Below are 19,401 nucleotides of genomic sequence, written 5' to 3' on the forward strand. Positions count from 1 at the left end.
TCTTCAGCTCAAGGCTAGCGCTCTACCACTTGAGCCACAGCACCACTTCCGGCTTTTTTCTTTTTGCTTATGTGGTGCTGAGAAATCAAACCCAGGGCCTCATGCATGCAAGGCAAGTGCTCTACCACTAAGCCACCTTCCCAGCCCCCATTTTTCTTATTTCTAAGTTTCCATATACACCCTACAAAACGGATCCATTTCACTAACTTCAATCCTTGTAAAAACTGTCTATGACATTTAAGTCTAGCAAGTTGAGTGTTCTCTTTCTTCAATGATGCTGAAGGCCATATGGGGTTATACAGGCCCTTCATATTACCCTTATCATCAATGTCCACTATGCTGTGGTATAAGTTGTGTGAGGAAATGCAAAGAATGCTGGAGTAGGAGTTGGTGGGATCAGACACTCCCATAGACTAGATGGAGACCCTGGGAATAACATTTCCTTTCACTGTGCCTCCATTTTCACATAAATAAAATAGAGGGTTGGATAATATGATATAAAAGGTCCAAGATTTTCTGAGTCATATGATGCTTTGAAAGATCTGTGCAATCGGATTCCTCTATGGATAGCATGCTGGATACCAGCAAGATTCCTCTTCATTTGGTGTTCAGAGAGTGAATTTCTTATTGTTCTCTGGAAATATAGAAAGTGCTTCAGTGTTCCCTTCTTTCCCTCCCTGAATCCTGCATGACTAAAAATAACATCCTGATGAATGATACGCTAAAGTTCTGCTTTAGATGGCAATCTCTTGGGGATTGCCTATCTCAAGAAGCATCAAGTGTGGAAGAATAACCATCACTTTTGTTTCTCCTTGCAGCTGGTAGCTTCTATCGTGTTTATCAGCTTTGGTGTGATTGCAGCTTTTTGTTGTGCCATAGTTGATGGAGTCTTTGCTGCCAGACACATTGTGAGTATTATTAGCTCTGGGTTAAAGTACATGTGCAATCCATCAGAACACCTTTGGATGTGTACTGGATGCTCAACACTGTCTTAAGTATTTTGAGGAGATTACACAAGAGGAAAGCCGGGGTCCTGGAGTGTTGATAGTCAGGGTGAGAACATCAGTGGACACACAAGCATCTATACAACCGAATCCAAACTAGGAGTATAAACCCCAAGTGCCAAGTAGTTCACTGTGGACTCCAGAGGTCAGGGTAAGCTTCCTAGTTGTGGAAAGTCTAGAGATAAGCCATTGAAACCTGAGTAAGATTTACAAAGGGAACAAGTGGTTGGGGTAGGGGAATGGCTTGGAACTAGTTTGGAGTGGGGAGAACAGCAGGAAGCCATGTGACTTGTTGTAAGCACTCAAATTTTCTGTGGCTTTCAGCAGCTTTCCCTTTCAACAGCCCACATGAATAAGCAGTGACAACAGAGTCTCCTTTTGTCAGATGATCAAACTTTTCTGACTCTCACAGGGACTTTTCTACCTGGGCGGGCTTCGAACAGTGATCCTCAGATCTCAGCCTTCTGAGTAGCTAGGATTATGGGCATGAACTGCAGGCCCCATCTTATCAGTAATGCTTAACATAATTCTACCAACCTGTCATAGCATTTCTTATTATCTCCTAAATGTATGCTCATTTGAAAAAAAATTGTCTTTAAGTAGTTGTACAAAGTAGGTGCTAAAACAGTTCATGAATATAGTGTCTTAATCAGTGTCACCCCTTCAATATTATCATCCCCTTTCCACCCACCTATTCCCTTACTTTTCTTAATTTTGTGGTATTTACAACGAATTCTTGACTGCATTCTCCCCCTTCTACCACCATGTATGCCTATTTTGTAGCATAAATCATATTATTCATGCTATTTTGGAATCAATAAGACCCATCTTTTTGCTACTTTAAAATGTTTAATTTTTATTTTATTTTTGAAATGATACACATTTGTAATACAAGAAGGTTCCACAGTGATATTTTCATACTAGTATACTGGATACATTAAGCAAATTCACCTCTTCCATCATATTTTCATTCCTGTCCCATTCTTCTCCATTAAATATATTTATTTATTTTTATTAAGTAGTTTTACAAGGGGGGTTCAATCCTAGAAGTCAGGTTATGAGGACACTTGATCAATGTCACCCCTTCCATTGTTCTCCCCTTTTCCCCTTCCCATCCCTGCCCTCAAGGTATGAAGTTCAAATTTGACATAATTTATATTGAATGTAATGACTGTATTTATTGATCATTCCTTCATCCCTCCATTCATGTACCCCATCTCTCATTGGCTCCCCCTTGAACATGTTCCAACTTCCTGGTATTCATTTTGTTTATTAATGGTTCAAAGGAATTACACCCTTGACTTCCTTCTCTAAGCATACTACTATCCTTTAGTCATTTTGATTGTGTGTATTTGTTGCCATGTGTTTCCATTTTAGATATAACTTCCACATATGGGTGGAAAACATGCACTGTTTATCTATTTGAGCCTGACTTACTTCACTTAACATAATTTTTTCTTGGTCCGTCTATTTCTCTGCATATATTATTCTTTCTAATGAATGACTAATATCCCACTGTGTATATGTACCACATTTTCTTACTCCATTCATCTGCTGTAAGGCATCTGGGCTGTTTCCACAAATTGGTTATTGTGAGTAGTGCAACAGTGAATATGGATGTGTAGGTGTCTTTACCATATCCTGGCTTGTTATGTTCTGGGTATATGCCCAAGTGTGGTATGGCTGGATCATATAAAAGTTCTGTGTTTAGGTTTTTAAGGAATCTCCAAATCACCTTCCAGAGTAGTTGCACTAGTTTACATTCCCACCAAGAGTGTAATAGGGTTCCTTCCCCCACCCTACCCTGTGTATCTCTGTCAGAATTTCTTGTTCATATTCTTGATGATGGCCAGTCTTAATGGGGTGAGATGGAATCTCAATATTGCTTTGATTTGCATTTCTTCTATGGCCAGGGATCTTCAACATTTCTTCATGTTCATTGCTCATGTTCATCGGCCATTCTTGCTTTTTCTTCTGTGACGTCTCTATGTATTTCTTTTGCCCATTTATTGAGTTATTGATATCTGGAGGGTTTGTTTCTTGAGCTTCTTGTATATTCTAGATATTAGGTTCTTGTCAGATATATACTTGGTAAAGATCTTCTCCCATTCTCTAAGCTGCCTTTTTTATCTTAGTAACTATGTCCTTAACTGTGCAGAAACTTTTTAGTTTGATGTAAACCCATTTTTTTATTATCTCTCCATTTTGCTGAGCCCCTGGAACTCTATTCAGAAAGTTCCTGTTTGCCAATATGTATGTTCTGTTCCTGCTATTCTTTTCTGTAGTAGTTTCAATGTTTCATGCCTGATGTTGAAATCTTTGGTCCATTTTGAGTCAATATTAGTGCAAGGTGACAGAAGAATAAGACCCATCTTAATAACACTAATTCCTTATGTTTGTGTCATCCGTTTAGCATTTTTGTGTTTCTTCACATCTATTATCTTATTTGAAGCCCATGGCAATCCTGTGAGATATGTAGGGCAGGCATTATCATCCTCATTTGACAAGTGGTATTCACTCTGAGGCAGTCTCCATGGCAACATAGGCCTAGTGGCTAAGAAACCTGAAGTAGATTTTGATGGCATTGTGAGCTAAAATGGCTTCCTTTTCTCTCCTCCTGCTCCTGATGTTTTTTAATAACTTCATTGAGATATAGTTTATATTCTGTACAACTCACCCATCTAAAGAGTGATTTTTACTGTACTCAGTTATAGGCAATCATCAGTTGATTTGAGGAGATTTTTTTTTATCATCTCAAAAAGAAACTGCAGGGGCTGGGAAGGTGGCTCAGTGGTAGAGCGCTTGCCTTGCATGCCTGAGGCCCTGGGTTTGATTCCTCAGCATCACATAAGCAAAAAGAAAAAAGCTGGAAGTGGCGCTGTGGTCAAGTGGTAGAGCACTAGCCTTGAGCTGAAGAGCTGAGGGACAGCACCCAGGCCCAGAGGTCAGGCCCCCCGACCGGATCCCCCCCCTCAAAAAAAGAAAGAGACTGCACCTTTTACCTGTTGCATCCTTGTCTGCATCCTCACTAGCCCTAAGTGACCACTAATATGCATTCTTTTTCTATACATATCCATATTCTAGATATTTCATACATATTGGCTTCTTTAGTGTGATATTTTCAATATTCATCCATAATGAAGCATAGATTAGTACTATATTACTTTTTCGGCCTATTAATGTTCCATTGTCTAGATATACTAAATTTTATTTGCCTGTTTACCTGTTGGTGGGCATTTAGGTTGTGTCCATCTTTTTGGCTATTATGACCATAGTGCTATAAAACATTTATGGACAAATTTTGCATGGAAATATATTTTCATGTTCATTTCCCTTCCATTTTCTATTGAGATCTAGAATTGACAGGTAATATAACCATGTTTACTTGGTTGATGAACAGCCAGATTCCAAAGTGGCTGCTTTGCATTGTCACCAGCAGTATATAAGGATTCTGATCTATCAACATGTTCACCAACTCTTATTATCTAACCTGGGTATGAGGCAGCATCTCATTATAGTTTTGATTTGCATTTCCAACACTCCTAACATTTTTTGATCAGTGGCTTCAGTGAAAGGCAATGGAAAAAAATCTTAATTCTACTTACTAGAAATGTTCCTGTTATGATCATTTACATGCCCCTGAATATAGGCCCTCTGTACAACCAGAAGTTAATAGTTGTACTACAACATTGATTCAGAAACTTTGGATAAGGCTGGACAAAACTTTAAGAAAATGTTTCTACTTACACTGTACTTGTTCTAAGCTATCTGGCAGTCCTCGCTGATACCCAAGAAGTTTTAGAGTTTTATTAATCACTGGCAATATCTGTTGGCTACCTTAAATGAAAGGTACATTTCTACCCCAGCATAGCTTGAGTGGTAAGTGCTAGCCGATCTGTTAACAACATCCTTTAACATCATCTTGTCATGTTTCTTTGGCTTGAATGAATCTGAACTTCTCCCAAGACCTACTTTCTACCACATCCCTATATGTTTGTCTTGTTTCTTCTCTTTCTTGTCTCATATTTCCTTCCTTTCCCTTTCCTACCTTTGGCCATTAATTATCTGGGAAAGTCACTTTACTTTGCTGAATCATAGTTTCTTTCGCTTCCAGAGGTATATAACAGTAACCTACCATTTGTGATCAGCATGAAAATAAAATTAAATAATCGTTATCAACATTCCTTAAGAGGGCCTAGTATAGACATTCAACATAAAGCAGTTTCTCTTTCCAGCTCTTCCCACCTAAGTTGGTAAGCCTCCAAGATGAAGCTTGCATCCCTTGCTGAGTGATCTCTTATCACCTCCTGAACAATTCCTTCTGTGGAATCTGTGGAAATGACAATAGTATACAAGTCAGCAGTCCTTGTCTAGTCCCCCGTAGGTAATGAGACTTCACCATTGAAGGTGTTCTCTCTCCATTTGGAAGTGTATTGTTACAACAACCTTGAGTTTGGAATCTTACTAATTGGGGATTATTTGCAAGTAGAAAAGGCCAAAAGTAAAAAAAAAAAAGCAGAAACAAAATTTCAAGTAACTTCTTTCTCCGTTGATTTCCTAAATTTTTATTAACTAAGTAGTCCAATAGGAAACAATTACTAGAACATTTTTGTCTTATCCTTATATTCTCAGGTTCCTTAGATGAGCAAATTTCAGAAATAACTCAGCCTACCTGCTAGTGTGTGTGTGTGTGTGTGTGTGTGTGTGTGTGTGTGTGTATTTAAATATTTTATTACCAAACTGCTTTCTTTTTCAAAGATAAAACTGGGTTTGGCATTTCTTTTTCCAGGATCTGAAACCTCTGTATGCTAACCGGTGCCACTATGTCCCCAAGACATCCCAGAGAGAAGCTGAGGAGGTAAGCCAGAGAATGAGACTATTTATCTTTACCTCCCAGAAGACTCTCTTATTTTACATGAAACTTTTCTTTTCGTCCTTTTACTTGGTGTGGAGTTTACTGCTGAATGTCTAGCTGATTTGTCCCATGAGTCAGAAAACAATGTTAGTGAAGTCAGAGATTGGAATCTCATGAGGCCTAATCAGATTTCTTTTTTTTTTTTTAACCAGAGGATCCCCTGTGCAGCTAACCAGCAGCCTCTTAGTGTAGATGAAAAAGTGTCTACAGGGCTTACTCCTCCCCCATCTTGTAGATGATTCAGTTGCCTGGACTTAGTGCTTGGCTGGGAGAAGGTGGGAGCCCCACCAAGGTATTAGGTCTAGTCTAAAGAAGCAGAGCCTGAGTCCAACACATGGGAAAAGCCTAGAAGCCAAATAAGGGCTGAGCAACCTGGTCTACTTTATGGCTTTGGCCTAAATTTTCAGTCTGCCCAGTTTCATGTCCCCCACAAGAGGCTAACCTAATAATCTGTAAGAAGGTACATAAGATCTCTTTCCTTCCCTACACATCACTTATCTCTTCTTGTGTTCCATGGGGTCTCATAAAACTAGAGGCAATGGGCAGTTGCAACATTTTTGGAAATCTTTCTTTTCAGTAAATCATAATGTCTCCCTAACCCAAAAATTTCTTTGCATGAAACTCTGTGTTTCCAGAAGATATGATAATTTGGTACTCTTTTAACCTTAAACTGAAAGTCAGTCACCTTCTAGAACAGTCAGAAAAAGAATAAACATGTTATTGGAAAGAAAGGCAAGGTGGAAGCAAAATGGTCGCTTCATGGTTCAGTTTCAGGGGAAGCCATTTTACACAAAATGACTTAAATGGTACCTCTAGAGTCAGGTAGAGTGATAATCCTGCTGCCCAGGCATCCTCACAAATATTTATATTTTGCTTTAGTCATTTATGTTACCAACTACAAAGTCACCATTTTTTCTAACTCTTCTTGGGTTAGAAAGGAGGAATAGAAATGTGTATTGCTGACATTTATCACAAAGGCAGTAAACATTCGGATGAAGGAGCCAATATAGAATAAAAAGGGTCTATTTACTGTGACTGTTCTCTATAACAAAGGCAAAACAAATTTACAATCACTTTATTGTGTACAGATAGGGGAGGGAACCTGGAAGTTTTCTTGCAAACAAGCGATTGTAAATGGAAATAAGTGTTTGTTAATTTTTTAAAAAATGTTTGCAAACTCAAAGTATATAAACTGTCATATATATTATCTTGTTTTCATTGTAATGATTTTGTTGTGTTAACCTGGTGATTGTGAAAATACGGATAATGACTTCCATAGGTTTGATTGTAACCCTGGTCCCCCTAACCCTATTTTTCCTGTGTAAGGTCATAAGTTCCTCAACCAAAAATTCTCCTTCTGCGAGGGTTATGAGGAACCTTACCCAGGCAGCTAGAGAGGTACTATTGTACTTCAGAGTGCATGTGATGGCCCCTCTGTCTTCTTCTCTACCCAATTTTCTTTCTATCTGTGTCCTGGTTTCCTCTCACATTCTGTCCTCATTCTCTACTGTCCATTTGTTCTTCCATCTGTCCTTCTGCCTGGCCTTCCTCCTCTCCATCTCCATCTTTCAGGGTTGGGGTACTAAGGGTTATGGCTAAGGCTGAATGCAAGCCGAGCTACACAATGATTTGCTTTATGCATACATTTTACCACTTCCCTGCTCAGTCTCCTCCCTCTCATGTATAGGCGTAATCATGTCACAGCCATCCTTATTGTCTCCATCAGTCACTAACTCACATTTTCAAAGGGTCCTTCCTTCTATTGGATGTTAGCTCATGTTCTTGCTGTACTTTACCCTCAGGTGAATTGCCCTCATCTCAGCCGTGGATTCTGCACACCTCGCATCCGGGGTAATACTTGCTTCTGCTGTGACCTCTACAACTGTGGAAAGTAAGTATGAAGCCCCAGGTACATATCCACACTGGATATGACAAGAGCCAAGGGTGGAAAAGCGTCAGTGATAGGGACCGCAGAAGTGAGTAGATGGTGTTGGTCTGTCCATAGATTTCAGTTATATTTCCTGCCTTTTCCATACCAGATACTGTGTTAAGTGCTTTAACATACTCGAACTCATTTAATTTTTGCCTGTTAGGTAGGTAGAGATATTTTAATTTTACAGATGGCCAAGTAAGGCTCAGCAGAAATATATCTAGCTGAAAGTCATACAAAAGTGGAAAATTAGAATTAGGAATTGAACTGAGCATTTATATAAGATTATTCAACATTCAACAGTTATTGAGCACCTCAGTGTCTTGCACTGTACTACACGCTGGAGAATCAGAAGCAAATAAAATAGAAGTTCTTACTTCATGGAGCTTTTGTCCTAATAGGGCAGAGTCAATTAACACAAAAAACATAATACAATGCTAGGTGGTGATAGAATACTGAAGAAAAATGAAACAGGAGAAGATAGATCTTCATGAAGTAGAGGTGTGTGTGTGTGTGTGTGTGTGTGTGTGTGTGTGTGTGTGTGTTGTGTGCTGTGTTAGATAGAGCAGCCAGGAAATGTTTCTTTGAGAAGGTAAGATTTGTATAGAAATCTGAATGTCATGAGAGACAATCCACCTACATACCTGGTAAAGCTACAGTGTTGCATGCAAAAGCCCTGAGGCATGGATGGGGCTGATACTACTTCTGCTATAACCATCTGGTTCTCTGCTCTCCAACAGACAAAATATCATTTATTATTTCTTTCAAAACATATTTAGGTACTAGGAATATAGAATTTCCACTGTCATACTCAAAAGATTAGTATAGAAGACAGACATATGACCAACTGATATCAGTTTCGTGTGATAGATGTAGTGAGGATTGTGTGGATATCCTGATGACCTGGGTGGTGTAAATAAATGAAGGGCAGTTTACAGAAGATGGTAGTAGTGTTGAAGAGGATGCAGTGTAGGAACTGACACATAAAGGCTAATTAAGAAGTTAAGAGATGGGCTGGGAAAGTAGCTCAGTCGTAGAGCGCTTGCCTTGCATGCATGAGGCCCTGGGTTCGATTCCTCAGCACCACATAAGCAAAAAGAAAAAAGCCAGAAGTGGCACTGTGGCTCAAGTGGTAGAGCACTAGCCTTGAGCTGAAGAGCTGAGGGACAGCTCTCAGGCCCAGAGTTCAGGACCCACGACCGGACTCCCCCCAAAAAATATATAAAAAAAGAAGTTAAGAGACAAACCTAAATGTGGTAGAGGTAGAAAAGACATATTCTTGATACTTGTCAGGAGGTAAGGGGTGGAGGAGTAACAGAAAGTGTGTAGAAGGTGAGAACAGAGCTGTAAACCAGAGGTCAGATATTAGAAAATCAGTTGACCCTAGGAATGGCTTTGATTTAGCATAAATAGACAACTGGAAACTATTGAAGGATACAGCTTGGAAGATAGACTTAAATGGTAGAGACTGTGGGTATCTAGGAGGCCACTGCAATAGCACAGGCTACAGAGAATGGAGCCTAGATTAAATTGGTTTGGGAACAATAGAAAGCACATCATATTTTAAGAGAAACAGACAAGGTAGAATCTAATAGCAATGTGGAGAGGAAAAAACCGTCTCCTCCATCATGTCAGGTGTTTTCAGCTAGCTCCTGCCCAGGAACAATTGTTTTTCAGACTCAGTGCAAGAGAGCTGGGGCCAAGGGTGGGAGTAAAGGAGGAACTGGTGGGGGTGGGGACTGGATGGAGCCAGATCTAGAGGCTCCAGACTTACGCAACCTCCTCTTCACACACATTCCCAGCTTTTGGTATTTACGGGCCTGTTTCTCTGGTGTCTGGTTAAGACTTGGCTGGCTGGAAACAGAGAGGAGCCTCTTCAGCCTTTTCCCTTCTTTACTAACAGGACTTTCATTTCCTTCAAAGAGTTGATAGTGGAGAAAGAAAAATTTAAAGATGCAAATGAGGTTTAGAGATTATATGGAAGGTTCAATTATTCATGTTGTAATAATAACTAACACTTGTAAATGACTTCTCTCCTTAGCAGCTATGATTGAGAGCTGGTTATAATTACACTTCCTGAGACCATTTTTTCAAAAACTGATCAAAGGAACATGAAACATATTCTAGGGGAATTGAGGTTATTTTGCTATCTTTCCTCTTGATTCTCCTTAATCCACGCTTCTGCTCCATCCTTCCCTCTCTTTTTATCTTCTCTCTTTCTTCTCTATTTCCTTGCCAGCTTCCTCCATTCTCATTGCTACGCTTGTCTATTGCTTCTCTCCAGCTTTAATTTCCCTGTTTCCCAGCCTCCTGGGGTAGGGACTAGAAACTTCCTGGAACTAGGCCTGAGATCTGGAGTTGAGAGGAGGCCCAAAGAGGGAGGTGAAGTGATCCCTTACAGACACTCTTTTTCTCTGTTGTGGATGTGTTTCTGAAAAAGGATGGGATTTAGCAGAGCCTTTGGGTAATTATTTTCTTTTCTTTAAAGTGAGAAGTCTTAAATACTATTTATCAATCTGAATTTCATGATATCTGACTTACTTTCTTAAAGCAAGTTTTATCACTTAAAAAAAATGTTGCTGATCCTAGGGATTGAACTATGAGCCTGGGTTCTGTCCCTGAGCTTTTTTTTGCTCAAGGTTAGTGCTCTACCACTTGAGCCACAACTCCAATTTTTGTGGTTAATTGGAGAGAAAAGTCTCACAATCTTTCATGCCAGTGCCATCTTTTGTTTTTTGGTTTTTTGTGGGGGGGGTCCAGTCGTGGGGCCTGAACTCTGGGCCTGGGCGCTGTACCTCAGCTCTTCAGCTCAAGGCTAGCGCTCTACCACTTGAGCCACAGTGCCACTTCCGGCTTTTTTCTTTTTGCTTATGTGGTGCTGAGGAATCGAACCCAGGGCCTCAGGCATGCAAGGCAAGCGCTCTACCACTGAGCCACCTTCCCAGCCCGCCAGTGTCATCTTTTAAACACTGTCTTCAGATCTGAGCCTTCTGAGTAGGTAGGATTACAGGTGTGAGCCACCATAACCCAGCTACCACTATTGTTTTTAATAAAGAAATGAGGGACTGTGCTAAACTATGAGGACTCAAAGAGCAGGGAGAATGACATAATCTTATGTATGTACTCTATCACAGGGCTAGCCATGAGTAAAGAGCTGATGAAAAGTGAGTGACATTTGTTGAAAGGACTGTGGCAGTCCAGGGGAGAATTTGTTTCTTTTATGAGAAAAAGAAAATACTGCATTAGATAACTGACAGGGGTCCTGGGAACATGGCCCCTAAAGATCTTCAAGTCTAGAAATGGCTTTCACATATTTTGTATCTGCATTCAGTGCCAGGCATCTTTCAGTAATCTGTGGTGCCCAGATTCCAAGGGCAGAGCCAGTAGAAAAGGACTTGCTTAGCTTTACATCAGGTCATAAACTCAGGCCATGAGACAGGCCATGGAACAGTCTCACAATCGAAGGAAAACATTTTCCTAGACCTGGGACTTCTTCCAGCCAGAGCCAATGACACCTAAACTTGGGACATAAATATAGCTAAGCAACCAACATTCTGAGGCTTGGAGACTTTAATTTTGCCAAATGAAGGTTTGTTTTCTTCATGCAAAGCTTATTTTTAATCAATTGCCAGGTCCTCTGGTTTATTTCCTGGAAAGGAGGCCAAGAAAAAAAATGGGAACAAAACATCAGGCAGTCATTTTTACGGTGCTACAGAAACAGAGATTTTACTGTCCCCTTGAACCCACAGACCTTCTTTGATGTCATGGGTAGTGAGGTTTTAGTACCAAACATAGCTTATTCCATTTAGCCTTGTGAAGGAAGGTGGCTTTCTCTAGGACACAGCTCTTCACTGGCTGCCTTTTAAAGTACTTTTGGCTTTCATTTGCTCACTTGACTTTGGAGAGGTCAAGTCAATATCACTGGTTTTCAATATATAACCTAAAGGAGATGGAGTGGTTTGTGAACTGCCTCAGCTGGTAACAAAATGAAAAAAGTTTATTTGCCTTCATTGCTTCCTTTGACAATTTTTATATATCTCCTACTATGTGTCAGGGGCTGCTCTAAAAGAATTTGAGCCAGAAGACAGTTTTCCCTGAAGAAACTCAATTTTTCAGTAAGATTGTTGGAACCGAACTGAAAAATGTAGTGTATAAGCAGAGATCCGGGGGAGAAGGGAAGGGAGAAGTAAAGGAGAAAGGGAAAGGAAAGGAAAAGGAAAGAAAGGGAAGGGGAGAGAACTAGAGAGGAGATAGTGACAGAGAGAGAGAAGAGGAAAGAGAAAGGAAAGAGATAGGAGAGAGAGAGAGAGAGAGAGAGAGAGAGAGAGAGAGAGAGAGAGAGAGAACTGTCTATCTGCCAAGAATTACCAAATGGTCCCAGGTCCCTGACCTCTACAAGGATGCCCTCCTACTTTATCCAAGATCTGCTGCTGTCTCTTATTATAAGTGGCAACTGAAATACAGAGAGGCTGTCTCCTTAAGTTTACAAGAATGTGGAGAACAAGGGGTACATACTTATATTAGGTAATCAATCTCATGATCAATGCAACTGTTTGCACTCAGTTACTTACTCACTAAGTACTTAATCATGATCTTTAACATTTCTACCACTGTGCTAGGAAGTAAGGGAACCACAAAGAAATGTGATAGATGACCCTTGCCTTCAAGAGCTTACAGTTTTGATAGACATCATGGTGGCCTTGGACTCAGTTGTAGCACATATTGAATTAAAGGAATAAGTGAATGATTGACATGCAGTGCGGCAAACTAAAAGGAATAGACAGTCTGAAGCTGTGGGAGTCCAGGAGATAAGCTACTATGTGGGCACCAGAGTACTTAAATAAACTTAGAATGGTGGAAAAGATTAGGACATGCAGAGAACAGAGAGCACTACTTTCTATGGAAGAGGAGAAATCTGAGCAAACATTCAAAATAAATCCCATTAGAGTTAGCTTGGGGCTTCTTAGGACTCCAGGATAGCTGGAGTATAGACTATTTGGAGCTGGATTGTGGCCAGTGGGAATTTGGACATTTTCCTCTAAAGATAATGGACAGCTATAGAAATGTTCTGATTAAATGAATGGCATAGTTTAAATAAAAATGTTTTAGGAATAGTAATCAGGCAGCAGTGTGGTTTTACAAGCTTAACGGCCTTCGGATGGAGGCAGTGGGAAGATGCAGTTTCAGAGGAAACTGTCCAGAGACTAGACCAAATGAAACCATGAATTTCAAACAGAAACAAACCACATTAATTGTCTAAAATAGGAACTGTATCTAAACATTAATTTGCTTTTGCCTCATGGTTCAGTTTAAAATTTTAAATAGGGATTGAATCACTCAAATTGAAACTAAACATACCTTTTCTAAAGTTATTGAATTTTTTTTGCATTGCTAGGGATGGAACCAAGAGATTTGCACATCTTAGGCAAGAGCTCTTCCACTGCATCACATCTCCAGCCCCTATTTACTGAATACTTGAACTATTCATCTATGTCTGTGTTGAAGCTGGTTCTTCTAAAGAATGAATGCTTTTCTCATGGAATTCAAAGTTTTGAAATGCATTGCCAAAGGTGGCTCTTGGAAGGGACAAAATATTGCTATGTGTTTTTGTGGGTGTTCATAATATGTGCTACAGTATGGCTTTCATGTGTGTTATCATTAAATCTCCTAGACTCAGATAGTCTGAGAAAGCTGGTTAAGATCAGGCAGCAAAAACAAAAAATAACAAGAGTGAGGATTTCAATGCAGTTCACTGCCAAGTTCACTATGGAAGACACTTAAATAATTTGGGAGGTAAGCAAAGAGAATTTGAAGGACATCAGAAGCTGACTGCTAAGCCACTATTGTACTCTTCCAATCCCAAATGCAACCGGTGTACAGGCCTGCCATTTTCAGGAGATGGTCCCTGCAGAGCTGTGCCTTGTGGGGCAATCAGTAATCTGTCCACTCTTCCATCCTTGTCTTCAAGGCTATAGTGCCAACTCACAAGAGACACTCAGAGTTTGCTTACCAACAGACATTTAAGACATAATCTTTTTTTTTTGGGTCCGGTCGTGGAGCCTGAACTCTGGGCCTGGGGGCTGTCCTTCAGCTCTTCAGCTCAAGGCTAGCACTCTACCACTTGAGCCACAGCACCACTTCCGGCTTTTTTTTTCTTTTTGCTTATGTGGTGCTGGGGAATCGAACCCAGGGCCTCAGGCATGCAAGGCAAGAGCTCTGCCACTGAGCCACCTTCCCATAATCTTAAAAATACTGAAGTCAAATTCAAACTTTAATTAAATGTAGCACCCTCAAAATTCCACTATGGAAGTTTATGATTGAAAACTGGGTCCCCTATATTGATAGGCTTACTACCACAGACTCCTGAATCCTAGCACCAGAGAATCTTTCATATCCAGTAGGACTGGGGCTGGGTTCTGCATGTTTAACTATCTTTTCTTCCAAGACATATGCACATATACATAAATACACACAGTGGGACCCTTAGAGGCACACATCAATAGCACAATACCTCATGCCAGCAGAAAAAATAATCTGATGATTGTAATGCTGGTTAAAATTCCTGAGAAACTGACTTTTAAAAAATCCTCAAATTAATTTGTAAAGTTTAAAAATCTCTTCTTGTATGTATAATCCCTCATTGGTTCAGTAGAGATTACTCCAATTTTTTTGAGAGAGTCTCCCTATGTAGCCCAAGCTACTCAAACTCATTGACACTCCTGCCTCAGATTGCAAAGTGCTGGGATTACAAGTTTGTGCCACTATACCTGACAACCTTTGATATTTTTTTGTGTTAGTGTTCCTATAACAGGCAAGTGACATGTAATTATCCTGATTCTGGAATGTTTAATTATGAGTGCAAGGTTAAAAATTACCATGTTTCAGATTCATTATCAATTCCAGTAGCCAAGTTAACTGCTTTGCAACATCTAAGAGGATAGAAATTTTTCATTTAATGAATTCAAATGGTATTTATGTAGCATTAAATATGTGTTTGCCACTGCACTGAACTAAATGTAGCAATCCTTTTCCCCCATGGAGACCATATTCAAGTTGGAAGGGCAAGCAATAAAGAAGAAACACATCACTAAGCTAGTGATATGGCTCCAGAGGAATAGAGTAGGGTAGTGTGTTAGTATTCTCAGGCTGCCATAAAAAATGTCATAGACAACATGGTTTTAACAACAGAATTTTATTTTCTCATAATTACAGAGTCTGGGAATTCCGAGATCAGGTTATCAGCAGAGTCAGCTTCTGGTGGGAGTTCTCTAGACTTCATCCTCTTATAAAACTGTCAATTCCATCAGATGAAAAATCTCATCCTGAAGTCAGTATTTAAACTTAATTATCTTCTAAAATCCCTATTTACAAATACAGTTGGTTCAGTTGTCTCTCTGTATACAAGGAGGATTGGTTCTAGCCCTCAGTGTCCTGCTGATTCTAAAGTACACAGATGCTCAATCTTTTATATAAAATAGCATAATATTTCTATACAACCTACATATAGCCTCTTGTATTCTTTAAATTATCTACAGATAACTTATAACACCTAATCCAATGTAAACACTATGTAAATAGCTGTTAAACTGCTTTGTGTAGAGAATAGGGATGCGAAAAAGTCTGTACAAGAACAAGTGCCAACTCACTTGTTAAAATATTTTCAATCCAAGTTGCCCGTGGCTCACACCTGTAATCCTAGCTACTCAGGAGGCTGAGATCTGAGGATTGCAGTTGAAAGCCAGCCAGGGCAGGAAAGTCCATGAGACTCTTATCTCCAATTAACCACCAGAAAACCAGAAGTGGCGCTGTGGCTCAAGTGGCAGAGCACTCACCGTGAGCTGAAGAGCTGAGGGACAGTGCCCAGGCCCAGAGTTCAAGCCCCATGACCAACAAAGAAAAGAAAAAGAAATATTTCAATCCATGGTTGGTAGAACACATGCAGAAACTGTGCATATGGAGAGTCAACTTTACAATCTCATTAAGGGTTAAATCTTTCTTCCACATATGAATTTGACGAGATACAATTTGGTCTACAGCTAGTAATGTGATTGAAAGCAATTGGACTGGGTGGTCAGGGTAGCCTCTCCAAGAAAGTGATATTCTGGTCTGTAAAATACTTAGCACTATGCCTGGTAGATAAAAAGTATCATAGAAGTTCTATCTAGGAATAATGCTAATGATAGATCCCAGAGTTTCTCTGACAAGTAGTTTCTCTTGTTTTTTTAGATAAACAGTAATCAAACTTTGATTTGTTATCGTATTTTGCTCTCCAAGTGCATGGCTATGATGTCCCCTATAGCAGTTCCCCACCTGGTGAACTATATGGTAGCCAAATTTCTGAGGGAAGGCAGATGCCAGGGAACTGATAATCTTTGTTCCTCCCATTGCAGCAGGGTGGAGATCACCGGTGGGTACTATGAATACATTGATGTCAGCAGCTGCCAGGATATTATCCACCTTTACCATCTGCTCTGGTCTGCCACCATCCTCAACATTGTCGGCCTGTTCCTGGGTATCATCACTGCAGCTGTTCTGGGAGGCTTTAAGGATATGGTAAGGAAGGAAATGACTTTCCATTTCACAGTAACCCCTACTGGAGGTAGGGGCAAAGGGTAGGCAGTTTGAAGTAATGGAGACCCATATTTTGAAGGGAAGAATCAGAAACATTTACTTTAAGGACATAGCTGCTTTCAAGGTGAAGGAGCCAGTAATGTCATCAGCCCGCACAGCAGCTGCTATTGGAGGTAGAAGACAAGGGTAGACAGTTTGATGCAGTGGAGACCCATATTTTGAAGGGAGGAATCAGAAGTATTTGCTTTAAAGACATAACTTCCTTCAAGCTAAAGGAGCTAGGTAACATAATCAACCTGGAAAGATATCTTGTTCATATAAGTTGCCTTTGTTCTTGAGGCACATTTTGTGGGTAGGATGGGAGGAGGGAAGCATGTTTTCAGTTCCCTTCTTCATTATGGTTATATAGACAGTCTATCATACCCTCTCCTGGACACTTTTAGTGGAAACCTGCTTAGATAGTTTTTCCCTTAACAGTTTTTGGGAAAGAAGAAAGGTTTATAGCTATAGACAAAATAAAGCTAACTTCCCCCTTCCTAGGAATGCCATCCTGGAGTTTCTTTGTTAAAAGCAACTAGGCTTTTTTTCCATTTAAAGAACCAGCCCTAGGCTGGCTGCTCTTGTCTTCAAGCTCAATTTCAATCTGAACTTATCCATACTCTTGTTCATCTCTTTCAAATCTTTCCCCTATTTGTGTGTGTTGCGTGTGTGCACATGTATGTGTCTACAAATGCACACCAGCACTCAGTATCCAATACTTGATCCCTCTGTAATGATAGATGCCTCTATTCCTTTGCATGTATAGAATTTCTCTGTTCTTAGTTGCTAAGTAGATAAACCTTGATCTCCATGAAGCTATGGTTATCAATCCTGTTTCATATTAGAATCACTTGATTTATGTACCTTCCCCGCCCCCAAACCGCATAAAAGTCCACATATCAGGGCTTCTCAGAGATTCTGATTTAGTTAGTCTAAACCAAAACCCAGGCATAAATGATTTAAAAAAATCCACAAGTGATTCTAACCTTCAGCCGGGGTTGATTACCACTCATTTAAAGGAATGTTCCACGTATGCTCTTTTGACCCCAGAAATGAGGCAGATTTTAGGCTCTTCATTGTTTCTGACCCATTTTGGGGTCTGGAAGCAACAGGAACTTGAAAGGTAGTTTGTAATTTGATCCTAGACTGTCAAAAAAGGATGACATTCATCAAGATATATTGTATTCATAAACTGCTTTGTCAAATGGCAACTCCTTTGCATGACTACTTAACGAAAATTTTAAAAGTATGAACAGAAAAAATGTAGGTATTCTTGTGGGTAAAAAATAGTATCTCACCATGGTTTTGATTTGCCTTTCCCTAATGGATGATGTCAGACATCTTTCATGTCCTTGTGGGCACTTTGTATGCCTTCTTTGGATCAATGCCTACTTAAGATTTTTACTATGTAGCCCAAGCTGCTTTGAAACTCATGGTCTTACTGCTTCAGCATGCCAACATACTGGGATTACTGGGCCATGCACCACTATGAATCTATTTGCCCATTTTTTTATGTTTGTCTTTTTGTTGTTGACTTGTAAGAGTTCTTTGTGTATTGTGGATACTAGACCCTTATCAGATACATGATTTGTAAATACTTTCTCCTATTCTATAGGCTATATTGTAACTTTGCTGATAATGTCCCTTGATGCTGAATGTTTTTACTTTCAATGAGATCTAGTTAATCTGTCTTTGTTGTTGCTGCACATGCTTCTGATGTTGTATCTTAAAACCTACTGCCAAATCCAAGGCCATGAAGATTTTCCCCTTTTTTTCTAAGAGTTTTATATTTTCAGTTGCTACCTTTAGGTCTTTGCTCCATTTTGATTTAATTTTTGGTGTGAAGTAGGGGTCCAATTTCATTCATTTTTTTCATATGGATACCCAATTGTCCAGTACAGCTGTTCAAGAGACTATTCTTTCCCCATTTTAGGTCTTAGACAGCTTGTGAAAAATCAGTTAACCTCAGATGTATAGATTTGTCTCTGGATTCTTAGTTTCAATTACCTTTGATGTACAAAGGAATAAAGAGTTTATTGATGTTCTGTCTGGAGAAGTGCAATATCAGCCTGTTAATAACATCCTTTTGCATATTTACTTCTTTTTCTCTTCACTATTAGTATCTTGTGACATAGTTATTACCATCCTCATTGAATAGATAAGGAAATAGGCCAAGAAGGGTCAAGTGATTTGCTCAGAGCTAAATACCAGAACTGGGACTGGAGCCCAGATCAGATCTATCAGATGCCAGAAGCCCTTGCTCTTTCTACTACATCCTTGCTGTCCCTAACTGGTTCTATAAGTGTAACAAACATTACCTACTTTGTTTGGTTGTTTTGATTAAAATAAATTACAAGTGAGTTGTTTTTAACCATTGAAAGCTTCTTTCACCAGTAGATCAGAGGATGAGGGAAGTACCAAATATTATTAAATGGCAACCTGGGAAGTTTCTCAAGGAACAGAGGGGAAAATAAAAGACAAAAGAAAAGATCAGGAACAAAAATAGGAATGATATCAAAAAGCATTATACTCACAGTCTGACTTATGGAATTGTAACTCCTTTGTACAAGTACTTAAGAAGAAGGAGGAGGAGGAAGAGAAGGAGGATGAAGAGGAGAAGGAGGAGGAAGGGAGGAGGAGGAGAGGAGGAAGAAGAGGAGAGGAAGAGGAGGGGAGGAAGAAGAGGGAAGGAAGAGGAGGGGAGGAAGGGGAGGAGGAGGAGATGGTAGTGGTCAGAAAAGATACTTGATTCATGAGATGACATTAGTAGGAGTATAAGATGAAACCACCAAGGAGGGACAACTACAAAGAACTCTTCTAATAACATGACATAAAAAGTCATGAGATAGGGCTGGGAAGGTGGCTCAGTGGTAGAGCGCTTGCCTTGCATGCATGAGGCCCTGGGTTCGATTCCTCAGCACCACATAAGCAAAAAGAAAAAA

At 39.8% G+C, this 19,401-nt stretch overlaps 1 protein-coding gene across 4 annotated transcripts in view; it reads left to right on the top strand.

The window, feature by feature from the left end:
- The window catches only part of Tmem255a (transmembrane protein 255A), a 69,924-nt gene that overhangs the window by 34,360 nt on the left and 16,163 nt on the right, over positions 1-19,401 (top strand). The window contains exons 4-8 of one of the 4 annotated variants that reach the window (XM_013018102.1): positions 819-908; positions 5,794-5,862; positions 7,246-7,317; positions 7,722-7,810; positions 16,240-16,402. In XM_013018102.1, the coding sequence (XP_012873556.1) occupies positions 819-908; positions 5,794-5,862; positions 7,246-7,317; positions 7,722-7,810; positions 16,240-16,402 (483 nt within the window). The remainder of the gene's footprint in view (positions 1-818; positions 909-5,793; positions 5,863-7,245; positions 7,318-7,721; positions 7,811-16,239; positions 16,403-19,401) is intronic. The other 3 variants (XM_013018103.1, XM_013018104.1, XM_013018105.1) reach the window with 3 other exon arrangements.

The sequence above is a fragment of the Dipodomys ordii genome, unplaced genomic scaffold (assembly GCF_000151885.1).
Source record: "Dipodomys ordii isolate 6190 unplaced genomic scaffold, Dord_2.0 Scaffold38, whole genome shotgun sequence".
Taxonomy (NCBI): Eukaryota; Metazoa; Chordata; class Mammalia; order Rodentia; family Heteromyidae; genus Dipodomys; species Dipodomys ordii.